Below are 14932 nucleotides of genomic sequence, written 5' to 3'. Positions count from 1 at the left end.
AGTAAAAAAAATTATCTTGTGGGGGTAATTTTTTCAAAGGGCAATTCCTTTTGGGAGGGTGGTAGGATTCTTCCCAAAAATAGTTATAAACCTTACCAGGACCTATGAGAAGCTGCATTACAAAAGAGGACTGTATCGGTTCCCCGTTTAACGAGATCCTTCGGTACACAAACATAAACACACATATACACACACAATGACTTAAAGATATACTGCTACTTTTATGTAAGAAAGTTTCCTAACTAACTATTGTATTTATCAAAAATTATAATTGCTTATGGACATTATCTTCCTTGTTTATCTATATTCAGTGATTTTCTTTATAAGAAAGAGAATCATTAGTCTGTATTGAAAAGTATTTATACACAAAAAGCCAGATAAACAATTCTTTTTTATAACCAACTGGTTGTTTGTTTGTCTGTTTGTTTCTTTGCATTTCTAACAAGTCGGGAATAGTTAATTATCTCATCTTGTTATAGGCAGCTTTCCGGGGATATTAAAATGAAAAATTTTAAGATTAAAACTAGTTTTGTTAGCCCCGAGAGGCCGAAGGCCTGGTCTAACAAAACTGGTATTAATTTTATTATGCTTATTTTAATATTTGTGGAAAATGGTCTGTAATACGATGCTATACATGATTTTTTGTAGTACGGCTGAGAACCGGTTGTAATCCAGAGGTTATTAAAATCGATTATTGTAGATTCTAGCCGTTTTTAGGCTATTTTTTTAGTAGTTTAATTTAATTTAATGTAGTAAGTTTAGTTTGTTTGTCCGAGAACCCATTTTTTCATGGAAGTTTTACATAGGTCCCATGATTATTTTAGGCTATTTCTATGTAAAAGTCAAGTGTGGACAGTTTAAAGCCATTTTTACACCTTTACTCCCTCACCTCTTATCAGAAATATCTTATTGATATTCTTATTAATATTCTGTCTATGAAAAGCATATTAAGTTTCTAAATTCAAGACATGTTTTGAAACAAACCCTAAATTTGATTTGTTTATGAGTTTGTATGTTTGTATTTCTCTTTAGACTTGAAAATATTTGGGGTAGATTCCCCACAAAAATCAAGATCTTTACCAGGGAGAGAGGAGACTATAGGCTGTTTATTACACTAGTCCCCAAAGTTTTATAATAACATTTTCTTATTCGTTGGATTAACAACTTTGGGAACTTTTTTATTTTGATTGGTTGATTCAGTAGGTTGAGTGTCCAAACGTTTCAACCACTAATTGTAATTTACAGAAGGGGAAATTTTGTGTATCGTCATTGCGGATGTACATCAATTTAAAATCATTGTCTTATCCCTTCAGATCCCTGATCTTTACATTAAAAGCTATCCTGATCTAGAGAAATTGATAAACAAGTTTTCTAATCTAAATTTATAAGGAATAGTTTTTTCCAGTATGGCTTCGAAACATATTAAAAGGACTCTCCACAGAAAAATCAACTTTGGATTTTTGAAAATCTAACCTGAAACTATTATTCTCTGTTCAATTTTAGGCATTTTTTGTTTTTGTGGCATCGCGATCGAAGCCCTTTGAAAATTTTGTCCGCCGCCTATTTGTACTGCCGCTATAACAATATATACTACACTTTCCTCCACTCAATATGTGTTCGCCGCTAAAGAACATTTGCTCCATTGCAACCGGCCGCTCTACGATTTATCCTCTTCCTTGACTGGACAATCCTGCCGCCTCCATTTTGTGTTCGCCTCCGCCAAATATAACCATCTTTTGCCGCAGTTGCCGCATTCATCGCCCTTCTCCGCCGCTACTCCGCTATACATTGCGTACGTAGCTATACACAACACCCCCAGCCTCCATTTAATTTCTGAACAAGGGAGAGGGGAGCATGTATTAAAAAGCGACGTACAGCGGAGTAGCGGCGGAGAAGGGCGATGAATGCGGCAACGGCGGCAAAAATAGAAGCTAAAAATCACTAAAGCAGCACAAATTAAATGGCGGGAGGATTCACTTAAAGGAGGTAAAAAATTTCAAAGGGCTTCGATCGCGATGCCACAAAAACAAAAAATGCCTAAAATTGAACAGAGAATAATAATTTCAGGTTAGATTTTCAAAAATCTAAAGTTGATTTTTCTGTGGAGAGTCCTTTTAATATCCGCTGGATTAGAAACGGTTCTAAGCCACACTGAAAAATCATGTAACTGGGGCTAACTGGTTTTAATTTCATAATTTTTCAACTTCATATCAGCGGAAAGCTGTCTATAATACGATTCATATTATTAATATCATTTATTTCAGGTTTTCATGATAGACGAGCTAACAGGAGAAGCAGAGCTGCGAGCCCGCAGACCACTGGACTGCGAGACAGAGGATAGCTACTCGTTAACTATTCAAGCTGTGGCATGCACAGGAGAACAATCAGAGAGGTAGGACAGATTGATACCATCTATAATACAAAGTAGAATGATGTCTGTCCGTCTGTCCGTCCCTTAAGATCTCGGTAACCACTGAACTGATCGGATTCTACTCTTCAGGGAATATACTTACTGGTCCTGTGGTGGTTTTAGGATTTTTTCTTGGGGGATGGGACACCCCCAACCCCCCTAAAAATTAAACCCCCCCCCATAAAAAATAGGCACATACTTCAAAATAAATGGCAGCACCAGAAATGCTTAATTTTTAAAAAAAATCCACTAGAGGCTAGGGGCGAAACTGCTAGTATCATATAAAGTAGTAAATTCTTTTTTGTTTGTAGCTTAAGATTTCTATAAGTACTAAACCGATTCTCCATTTTATGGAAGCTTCTTTATAGAAGTCCCTGTTTTTAATTTTAATATCCAAGTTTGGTTTTAGGCTATTTTCTTAGTCTACTAGATACCTAATATAGGAAAAATTGAGTAATACTATACTTCTAATATAAGATGGATGTATATATGAGGTTAATGCATTTATGAAAGAAAGGTGAAAAACTTAATTATGGAGAAAAGTTTATTAAATTGAATGAAAATGCAAAATGTTTTGGTTGCGTGACTTCAAGAGTCCAATAAGTCCAGTCTTCTATGCTACTTCTGGAGCTAGGCAAACGGGGAAATGGTTATGGGAGATACATTGATTTCTCCTACCCAAAAAGTACAAAATTTATGTTCAATTACATATCTCCATCTTTAAGAGCATGATTAATATTTTATCTCTTTATCCATCCCTGCTTCCCTGATGATACCCTCATTTCTCTCTACATTTAGTCATCGTTTTCCTTTCAGGGATCTAAAGGGATAAGACAATGGCCGATATTTTGATGTACATCCCTTTCCGTAGATTACAATTTGAAACGTTAGACACTCAACTCAATGAACCTACCAATCAAATTTGATAAAAGTCCAAAGATGTAAAGCCAACGACAAAGAAAACGTAATTTTAAAACTTTGGGGATCAAACAGCCCAATGTCCCCTCCCTCCCTGTCTTCCTTACCTTTTACTTTTTAGAAGCATATCTTATCGATAACCTAGGTATGTCTCTATGTCCGTCTGTTTTTTCCTCAAAAGGAGTTACGAATACAAAGTCACAACGCAGTTTTTCTGAGGCCAAAATTTGACAGCAAGAATATTACATTCCAGTGTTTTAGTTAATATCCCTTCTTTATCTTGAATATTTATTGCACGTTCTTGTTACCCTACTTATAGATAATATTTTCCTTGTTTAAACCAATTTTACCTCTGTTAAAAACAATTTTCTTTCAATAAGTGATTCTTTTCTTTTGTTAAATTTCTAATTTATTAATGGGCGATTGCAAATTTTTTTAATGCGTTTTTACTTTTATATTTTTTAATGAAAATACTAATATTAAATAAATTTTTTGATACATAATAATTGATTGAATGTTTTTTTAAGCTTCCACTTTCATTCACTAAAATAAAATTAAACTCCAGAAAAATATGAAACTAACTAGCCAAAAAGCTAACTGTACTGTACTTTTTTTCCAGGGGAACCGTGAATATTGCTGTACGAGATGTGAATGAATACATGCCCGAGTGGAGGGTCGAGGAGTATAGCGGAGAGATCCAGGAGGGCGACATCGTCGACGCCATAATCTCCCTGGACGCCGTCGACCGCGACTGTTCGCCAACCTTCGGGCGCATCTGCAGCTACCGCATCAGCACGCCAGACCAGCCCTTCACCATCAACGAGAAGGGGGTGCTGAGGAACACGGTGCCGCTGTCCGCCCAGGAGTCCAGGAACCACGTGTTCAGTGTGGTGGCCACGGACTGCGGCGGCAAGGACTCGAGTCCGATACTCGTGACTATTGCTGTATTACCTCACTGTGTTACATCATGGACAGGTACTGGGGACTAACAATTTATAATGCAAAAAAAATGTGAGAAGTACACAATAGAAAAGGGATGGAGGGTGGATAAGAGGTGTAAGTGAGGCCCTACCTATCAAAAGTTTGAAAAGTTATATTTTTTATATTTCCTGCACAAAAGGGTAATGCAAAGCTTGCTTGCCCTTTCTTATTTCCAACAATGCAAACTATCATTTACTTTTTGTACATTGTTTCTTGCAGAGCAAATAGGCCTTCACTTTTGTATATTTGATAATTACTATTTTTAGATTTGTAAATCGAATACTTTTTTACTTTTAAAACAGACAAATATACTAATTTATGATGACAAATTATTAGGGAATAATAAACATTTATTTTGTAGATGTATCAACGAGCATGACGTACGTACCTGGTACTGGTCCACAGCCTGTATTTCCCCAGGCCAAGTTCCAGGTATGCCCGGGCCAGTGCAAGCCTGCCAGGATTGAAACCACTCTTACGCTGCACACCGAGGACAAGGGTGTTGGATGCGATAGGGATACCTACAGCCTTCACAGCCAAAAGAAAATCTGCGGCGCCAACAAGGAGACCATTGATCTGCTGCCAGCTGGCAACCCCTGGGCAGATAAGCTGAAGGTTGCGGATGAGGAGAAAAATGGCGTTGTATACAAATTTGATGGCCGCTCGGGCGTCACTATTCCTGTTGATGCTGTGCCCCATCATTTTGGTCAAGAATTTACAGTTTCTACTTGGATGCGCCACCAGGCTAAAAACCTGGAGAAACACTCAAAAGAGCACATTCTGTGTCTTGCTGATGACCACCGCAAAAACAGGCACCACTTTGCCATGTTCATCCGCAACTGCAAACTTGTTGTTCTGCTGAGAAGGGAATATGTGGAGGAGGAGAGAAATGTGTTTAAGCCAGCAGAATGGCGCTGGACCTTGCCTCAGACTTGTGACAATAAATGGCATCACTACTCTGTTATCGTATCAGCCAAGTCACTTGAGCTTATTCTTGATGGTGAACCGTGGAGACCAAAGCAGAACAACCCAGAAATAATTGATGACTGGCCTCTGCATCCGGCTAGTGACTTAAAGACGACCTTAACCGCTGGAGCTTGCTGGCAAGGATCTGATATGAAGATGAGACACCAATTCAAGGGCTACCTGGCCGGCCTATCCGTGCTGCCCAACAAACAGGAGTACCACGAGGTCATGCGCTGCATTGTGGAATGTGGGGAATCTTTACAGTTACCTGCTACCAGCCTTCTAGATCCAGGCATGGAGATGATCACAAATACCCACGGCAACCAGGTCACAATCGACGGAAAGGATCCCAAGAACATGCAGGTGTTGGTTGGACAAATTGCCTACTTGAACACCCGGGAGTATCCTGCACCTGGCAGCAGGAAGCTGGAGATGAACACCGTAATCACCTGCATGGAGGGAACTAAAATAGAGGTTCCTGTGTCAGTTTCCAGGGTTCTGGTACTTCCAGTCATCCAACCAACCATCCAACTGAAGGGCACACAGAACATCACAAGAAACTATGCCCAATTCAAAGATGGCGTCCGCATATTTGAAGACATGACAGTGACCTTCTCAGAGAAGACAGATGCTTCTTTGGACGAGAGCTTTGACAACCGCCTGGACAAATGTATCATCACCGTGTTCCCCCCGCTGAATCCCGACCACGAGAGGTTGAACCTGCCGGAGCTGATGCTCAAGACCATGAACATTGACGGTATTGTCGGCGATTCCGGGGCAGAGTTCCGCGGAGTTGACGATATCAGCAGCTACGAAGACGTGCTGAAGTTGGTGTCCTACTCGAACCAGAAGCCGGCGTACTATCTGAACCGCCAGTTTAAGCTGACCTGCTCGCAAGTCAATGATAGATTCACCAGTAATGAATACACACAAACGGTAAGATTTTCATAATTTTTTAAAAGAAGGTGTATCAACTTTTTTTTTATAGCTAGCCGGTTCTTTTAGTAAGTAGTAGATGTAAAATTTTTCATAGAATTCAGATATGCAATCGGTTTTTTTGTAGACCTCTTATTTTTTAAGTAATTTAAGTTTTAAAAAAAAATAATTAAGTCGGTTTTAAGGTACTAAAACGCAACAAAATAAAAGAAGAAAATGGCCAGTAAGAACAAAAATAGTAAGATCTTTAATTTGACACCTTACTTTTAAAATTCTGTTGAGTAATTATTGAAAAAATCTATTTTTTTAACCTCGGTTTAATAAAAACTTTAGACCTAAATATTTTCTCAAACAGACATAAAAAACATGGGTTCATATATACCTTTAGAATCAGAAAAATATTACAAATCCATTGTAAGCCAAATTGAAAAAAAGTAAAAAAATAAAAAATAAAACAAATGGCCAATTGTATTTTTTGTTCAGGCAACACTATTGTCTTCCCTTTTTTACCCCCTCTTTACCCCCTCTTTACCCCCTTCCCATTTTTATACTCAATTGAAGAATTAAGACGTTGCCTGTACAATATAATATGATATTTTCATATAATTCCTTTTATTGTAGTTTATATACTATATTGTAAACTTTTTTTTTCAATTTTGCTTACAATGAATTCGTAATATTTTTCTGATTCTAAAGGTATATATGAACCCATATTTTTTTATCTGTGAAATAATAAAATTAAGTTCAAAGTTTTTATTCTCGTGGGTTTAGAGAAATCGATTTTTTCAATAATTACCTGACAGAATTGAAAAAGTAAGGTGTCAAATTAAAGATCTTACTATTTTTGTTCATAATGGCCATTTTCTTTCTTTTTTTTTGTTGCATTTTAGTACCTTAAAATCGACTTAATTTTTTTTTTAAAACTTAAATTACTTAAAAAATAAGAGGTCTACAAAAAAAACCGATTGCATATCTGAATTCTATGAAAAATTTTACATCTACTACTTACTAAAAGGACCGGCTAGCTATAAAAAAAAAGTTGATACACCTTCTTTAAGTAACAAATGATTTTATGTGTGTTTACAATTTCTACAGTCTTGTATTTTTATCAAGTGTTTAATGCCCCCTCCTGCTAAACCAAAGAACACATTTATAATAACTCTTAGATGATATACATAATACATATACCTACAATATAAAGAAAGTTATGGAAACCTGTTCCAAACTTTGTAACCATCTGAATATGCCAAAAAATGATCCATGACAAAAAAAACTTTTGACATTAAATAAAGCGTTTAACCTCCTTTTATCCCCCTTTCTCTTCTATATTTTATAAGCGAAGCTTTTCTAAAAAACGGTTAGCTCTTTTCGTTAATCTGGACAGGTTAGATTGTCCTATCGTTTTAAAACTTAACATGATGATTCCAAAAACAGTTAGGTACGATTTAGAAAGCGTATGAACTATAATCGTTATCAGATGACAATTTTTCATGTGTTGTAATTATCCTATTCATCTGATTTTTGGAAAACTGATTCCTAGGACAACAAAGTATAATGTTATAAGCGAAGCATCTCTATTCCTAAAAATGTAAGTATGTCCTTAACAGTATCCTGTATTTTTGCAACAAATTTACTCACAATATTATTTATATTTATACATTTATATTCTGCTTATTCAGTTCTGACGCTCTACAAGTGTTAATGTTCTTTTGTCATTTCATTTTATTTTAGAGCTTCGCTTTTATGGATATTGATTTCTTGGCTATATATACACACATACATTTCCTACAAACACACACTCTAACAAACATGAAAAAAAGAGTTTTATATTTTGTGTAAAAAGTTTTGAGACAGTTTGGATGGCGCAAATCAGGCCAAAAACAGGAAAGTTTATTGACGCACAGGGATACTCACACAAGTTTCGGGTCTAGGGTCGTTTTTTTTCTCACAGTTATGTACAGTAATGTAATTTCCAGTATGGCTTCGAAACTGGATTAGAACTGGTTCTCAGCCATTCTGAAAAATAATGTATCTTATTATAGATAAATTTTAATAAAAATCATAAAATTATACTAGTTTTGTTAGCCGAGGCTTTCAGCTCCTCATCTAACAAAACTGGTTTAAAGTTTATAATTTTTCATATCATTATCTGCGGAAAGCTATCTATAATTCGGTGCAATAAACAACTATTTTGCATGTTCTCGTACATTAGAATGCGAGCATAAAAGATAAGAACCGGTTATGAGCCATACTGATAACTCATGTATTGCATCGTATTAGAGACGATTTTCTATGACTTACAAAATAAAAATCAATATCAGTTTTGTTATCTCTTCGACCCCTCAGGTTTAAATCTCATAATTTTTTATTTTAATATCCGTATTTTTTTACTTCTCAAGCCTTCATGTAATACTGTGTACATCTGTGCCGCAATGACTCTAAAAACCCAACCCTAGTCTGGCTAAATATACAAAAGTATTACAAACAATATTTAGATAAAAAAATCAGGATTATTTTCAATTTTTCCCGTATTTATTCGAATCCGGTGGATAGGAACCGGTTCTCGTCCATACGAAAAAACTATGTCTAGCATCGTATTATATCCAGCTTTCTATGAATATAAAAATGTACAATCATAAGATTAAAATAAATGGGGCTAAAAATACTGGTTTTAATCTTATAATTGTACATTCTATATCCGCGGAGAGCTGTTTATAATACGATGCGAGAAATAACTATTATTAAAGAAATATTGAAATTTTCATGGAAATATTTGAAGAAGCCGTTAAGGATATTTAAATCAATTTATATTCAATTTTATTGTCCAATATAAGATTATATTAAAATAATTTCAGAATTCACAGTTACATAAAGATACTGAAAAAATAGTAAAATTTATGTTCCAAGAATTTATTTTCTCGTATTCATTCGAATCCGGTGAATAGGAACCGGTTCTCATCCATACGAAAAAACTATGTCTAGCATCATACGATATCCAGCTTTCTACGAATATAAAAATGTACAATCGGTTTTTAGTCGGTGCCTTCGGCACCTCGGGGCTAAAAAAACTAGTTTTAATCTCATAATTGTACATTCTATATCCGCGGAAAGCCGTTTATAATACGATGCGAGAAATAACTATTAAAAAATTTGCTAATGAGAAATATAGCCTGAAACCTGTCGATTTAAGATTTGAAGTAATTTGTGTCTGTGAAGCTATAATATAACAAAGATGACAACATCCATAAAAGCAAAGCACTGAAACGTTAGGACAAACGGACATTAACACTTGAATAGTGTCAGAACTGAGTAATCAGAATATAGAAGTATCAGAGTTGAAGCAAAATTGTAAGAAAATTTGTTGAAAAACTGCTTGATACAGGATAATGCTTATGGACATACTTACATTTTTAGGACTTGATTATACAGTTACTTCGCTTATTATATTGTACTTTGTTGTTTCAGGAATCAATATACCAAAACTCAGATCAAACGGATAATTAGATCACATAAAAATTTGTTGTTAAAAAAGCAGAAAAATCTACATGTTTAAAATGGACGTACGGACATTCTGGTAATGATTATAGTGTTGCTACGCTATCTAAATCGTACCTAACCACTACAGGAATCACCATGCAAAGTTTGAAATCGATAGGACAATTCTAACATGCCTAAATTAACAAAAAAAACTATCTGTCTCGGACGGACGGACCGACCCTAATTATAGAAAAGCTTCGCTTTTAAAAATATGTGTACTTATCAATAATGGAGCTGTGGTGGATCATATTTACCAACCATTGATCTTCCCCTATATCCTTGATAGATTGTGTTAAAGGGCGTGCATATGTTTTTTCTGGAAGGGTGGGTGGGGGTCCTAAAATTGGGAATGGAGGCAGAATAGTTATTTATCACATCATATCATAGACAGCTTTCCGCGTATACTAGAATTAAAAATTATAGGATTTAAAACCAGTTTTGTTAGCCGCAATGGACCAAAGGATAGGCTAACAAAACTAGTATTAATTTAATGATTCGTATTGTAATATTCGTGGGTAATTGTCTGTAAAACGATGCTATACTTGAGTTTTCAGTATGGCAGAGAACTGGTCCTAATCCAGTCTGGTCTCGAAGCCATACTGGAAAAATCCTTTTGAATTTTCACTGCCATAAATAGAAAAATGTTTCTGGGAGACTTTACCACCCCCAATCACCCTTTTGCACGCGTATGAGCTGAGCATGATGCGTGATGTATGAAACTGTGAATATTGACAACCTATCCAAGATCTATAGATTAATTCCTGCAGTTACTTACAACTATACTGTCACAGTAAAGTATCTGCCTCGTATTATCTGCAATTCTGATGTTATACTGATACTATTACGAGAATTTCAAACCATTCCTAGGTTTTAGAAATCATCCTTCCTCAAGATACTAGATCCTCAGTCATAAAAAGAACAATTTTATATTTGTTTTAAAAGATCGCTAGATTTAATTGGTTTTGCTTTTCGGGAAATTTAAAATTGTATTAGGTACTACACGTAGCGAAGAGAAAATTAGAATAAAATAAAAATAAAATTAGCAAGGACCACTTTAAACTGATCTTTGAAATTCATGTAAACACATTTTCAGTATGGCTTCGAAATCAATTAATGTACTCTGGATTAGAACCCTTCGGCCCCTCAGATCTACCAAACTGGTTTTAATCTTATTTTTATCATTTTAATATACGCGGAAAACTGTCGATAATTTGATGTGATAAATAACTATTCTCATGATTTGTTAAGGGATCCTTAAATCCCCCACCTCCCCCCCCCCCCAAAAAAAATAAAAGAAATAAAGTTGTAAGAAAGTTGTAAAACAGACAATAATATAAAGATTGTTTGTAAATCCCATGTAAAAAGTTGAGAATATGCAAAGAGGAATTGTTTTTCTATCTGAACTGGCATATTTGTAAAAATATTGGATATTCCGTGTGTGGAGTGCTTCCAGGAATTTAAAGGGATTGGGCAACGGTTGATAAATTGATGTACATCCCCAATGATGATACACAAAATTAACTCTTCTGTAGATTACGATTGGTGGTTGAAACGTTTGCACACTCAACTTCATTATTACATGGCAGACAATATAAATAAAGTAGATAAAGAAAAGTTTAACTACAAGTATTATAACACCACAATTAAGTTTTATTTGTTTTTCTGTCCTCCGAGCACATTAAGTAGAAATGCAATGTTTTACCTTCAATGTTTTCTATAGGAAAAAAAAGACTGTGGCCAATGTTCTTAACACTTAATTAAATTTCTTTACAAGGAGATGTCCTTGTAGTGCCTGGAATCAGGGAGGGAGACACTGTCCCCAAAGTTTTATAATAACGTTTTCTAATTCGTTGACTCAACAACTTTGGGGACTTTTATTGAAATTTTGATTAGTTGGTTCAGTATGTTGAGTGTCAAAACGTCTCAATCATTAATTGTAATCTACAAAAGGAATAATTTTGTTTATAATTATAGGGGATGTACATAAATTTATCGGCCATTGTCTTATCCATTTATATTTCTGGCCTGGAATACTTACCTATACATAGTTGATAGACAAGAAAATGCTGAATATTACATTCAGACAGATACAATTACCATGAAAAATAAACAGTGGGGGAGTTTTTCCCGCTTTTATTTTTTAAATAGCATAATTATTTTTGTATAGGGCAATACTAAGTTGAAGTCCCCCCCCCCCCTAAAAAAAACAATAAAATACGTAGCTTTCCTAAAATTCAAATAGTACTACCAAGTCATAAAAGATTATGAATTTTCCCGATTTTTTTTAACGATTTTATCATTTAATTCCTTAAATTTAATCTTTATATATCTTGTTATAATCATTTTTTAAAGAATATTTATTCCTTCTATGAAAGCTCTGAATATATTTTATATTGAAGAGTCCTCTTTACATATGTTTATGCAACTACAAATAAAAATCTTTTCTTTCTTTTCTCTTAATTCTTTTACAGAAAATATTTTAGTGGCGTTATTCAACTTTTATAATCATACAATTCTATGGAATTTTTAAAAATTTAATAATAGTTTTTTTTTGTTTTAAATTGGGTATAGGATTTTATCTGTCATTGATCACTCCCTAAAAAATAATATTATTAATTTAGTACTCAACAAGGATCACAACATCCATAAAAGCGAAGCTCTGAAACGGTAGGACAAACGGACATTAACACTTGTATAATGTCAGAACTGAATAATCAGAATGCGAATGTATAAGAGTCAAAGCAAAATTGTAAGTAAATTTGTTGAAAAACGGCTTGATACAGGATAATGATTATGGACATGCTTATTTTTTTAGGACTTGATTATAGAGTTGCTTCGCTTATAATATTGTACTTTGTTGTCCCAGGAATCAGTATACCAAAAATCAGACTAATCGGATAATTAGGTCACATACAAATTTGTTGTTAAAAATGTAAAAAAATCAACATGTTTAAAATGGACGTACGGACATTCTGGTAATGATTATAGAGTTGCTACGCTTTCTAACTCGTACCTAACTATTACAGGAATCACCAAGCAAAATTTGAAATCGATAGGACAATTCTAACATGCCTAAATTAACGAAAAAAGCTATTTTAAAAAGTAAAAAAATCTACATGTTTAAAATGGACGTACGGACATTTTGGTAATGATTATAAAGTTGCTACGCTTTCTAAATCGTACCTAACTACTAAAGGAATTACCATGCAAAATTTGAAATCGATAGGACAATTCTAACATGTCTAAATTAACGAAAAAAGCTATCCGTGACGGACGGACGGACGGACGGACGTACGGACGGACGGACCTACCCTAATTATAGAAAAGCTTCGCTTTTAAAAAGAGTAAATGGACAGGTGTACTTAAGAAATGATTTTTTTCATGGCTTAAATGTGGTAGCTTTGAATAATAAAATTGAACATTAAATCATTTTTTATATAGTTAGAATGGTATTTCCAGCACTTTTTTCAATTCAAAATATGCATTTTTATGGGATTTTACTTTTTCATTTGCAGCATAAAAGAGTTCTTTCATTTTTATTAACAAAGCTACAAGATTCTGGGGTATTAAATGGATATGTAATATACGTATATGTCGTCAATTTAGGGTGCTAACATGGATATCACTTATTGGTCAGTTCGTTCATCCAGTTGGAGGTGAGGGGATGGCATGAAGTATCCATATTTTAGCCAGCTACATGTATCACTTTATTAGAGTAGATTATAAGCTGGTGTAATTTCCATGTAAAAATAAATCCATTGGGGTATTATTATAAAACAATAAATTTTTCTTTTTCATATTCTTCTTCATTGACAACAATCATAGATTCAGAAAACAATACATTTGTGAGACATAAAGGATTTGAAGGAAAAATAATTTTCTATAGTTGTCATATACCTCTCAAAGTTATATTAAATAGAGCAAATTTAAATGTGAAACATATTGTCAAAGTTTAAAATTATCTTATTTCAAACAATAAAGCTTCAAGATCAAAACTCAAAATTATTTGAATTTAAATTTAGCACAAAATTTGAATTTTAAATTGCATTATCTTTTAAAAGATTTTCTGTAAGATTTTTGTAAGAATTATTATTATCAAAGGATATTTTCTTTTAAGAATATTTTACTATTTCGATGAGAAGGGGGGGGGGGGTTGATGGGTCGTAATAATAAGCATGCAGATGGGGGGGGGGGGTATTTATGGTTCACGCCCTATTAATAAATTCCTGTGCACACTAATTTTCCTTAAAAGTGAAACCTATATTTTACCAGAAATAACATTTTAAAGTTACTTAATAGTTATAGCATCGAATTATAGACAGTTTTCCGCGGATATTAAAATAAAAAAATCTATGCTATAAATGTATACAGTAAGGTTTAGAACCATCGAAATTAATCGGTTTTAAAACCATGCTGAAATATGACATTGCACGCAGAGACTAAAACTTAACAAACATTGTATGTTCAGGTAACAGTTGAGCATCCGCCAGTGTTTACAGAACAGCTGGAGCCCGGGGTGGCACATAGACAAGTGTCTCAACACTCAGCTGAGATTGCCCAACCCAAGTTCATCTCCAACAGAGAATACTTGTCCATAACTGGACAGGCTTCAGGTATAATTTATTAATAGGGATGACTTCTAGACTTCTTTACCTATAAATCATAACTGTGCAATGTGCATGGTAATGAGTTGCTCCTGTTTGTGGACCAAGGCATTCCCCCTACTCTTGCTATTAATATAACTCACCTGACATATCAGCAATTGGTAAAATTTTTAACGTTTCTTGTATGTCATCATTAACAGGGATATTGTACCCAATACATTCACCTCTGCTTCTTAAAGATTTAAATTAAAATAAAAAAATGGATAAGTTCTGAACGGAAAATCTGTAGCTCACTATATTTATTTGAAGGACATGCCGTGATGATAGTAGTTGGTGTGTGTGTGTGCCTGCTTGTGTTGGTGCTGGTGGCTGGGCTGGCCAAGCTGCGCAGCGTACAGAAGAAGGTTGCCGAGGACGAGGCCGAGGTGGAGATGGCCTGGGATGATACGGCTCTTAATATTACAGTTAATCCACTAGAGGTAGGTTTTAATTTTAATTTTTTAATTTCTTGAAATGATATGGCGATATTTTGTGGAGTGACATATAAATTAGGTATATCTATCTACTAAAATAGTTTTAT

General features: G+C 34.5%; 3 protein-coding genes across 4 annotated transcripts in view; 1 reads left to right on the top strand and 2 right to left on the bottom strand.

Annotated features, from left to right (window-relative positions):
* LOC145316261 (tryptophan--tRNA ligase, cytoplasmic-like) overlaps positions 1-14932 on the bottom strand; it is a 309384-nt gene that overhangs the window by 128447 nt on the left and 166005 nt on the right. The gene's annotated exons all lie outside the window — the stretch shown is intronic.
* The window catches only part of Ufm1 (Ubiquitin-fold modifier 1), a 268608-nt gene that overhangs the window by 123117 nt on the left and 130559 nt on the right, over positions 1-14932 (bottom strand). The gene's annotated exons all lie outside the window — the stretch shown is intronic.
* Cals (calsyntenin 1) overlaps positions 1-14932 on the top strand; it is an 82521-nt gene that overhangs the window by 40640 nt on the left and 26949 nt on the right. The window contains exons 3-7 of the mRNA XM_080156681.1: positions 2265-2392; positions 3948-4303; positions 4671-6211; positions 14217-14361; positions 14662-14831. Of these exons, the coding sequence (XP_080012807.1) occupies positions 2265-2392; positions 3948-4303; positions 4671-6211; positions 14217-14361; positions 14662-14831 (2340 nt within the window). The remainder of the gene's footprint in view (positions 1-2264; positions 2393-3947; positions 4304-4670; positions 6212-14216; positions 14362-14661; positions 14832-14932) is intronic.

Source organism: Acartia tonsa, chromosome 4 (genome assembly GCF_053477335.1).
Source record: "Acartia tonsa isolate MP-2025a chromosome 4, ASM5347733v1, whole genome shotgun sequence".
Classification (NCBI taxonomy): Eukaryota; Metazoa; Arthropoda; class Copepoda; order Calanoida; family Acartiidae; genus Acartia; species Acartia tonsa.
The sequence above is the reverse complement of the archived record's forward strand: the minus strand, read 5'-3'. Positions and strand labels throughout refer to the sequence as shown.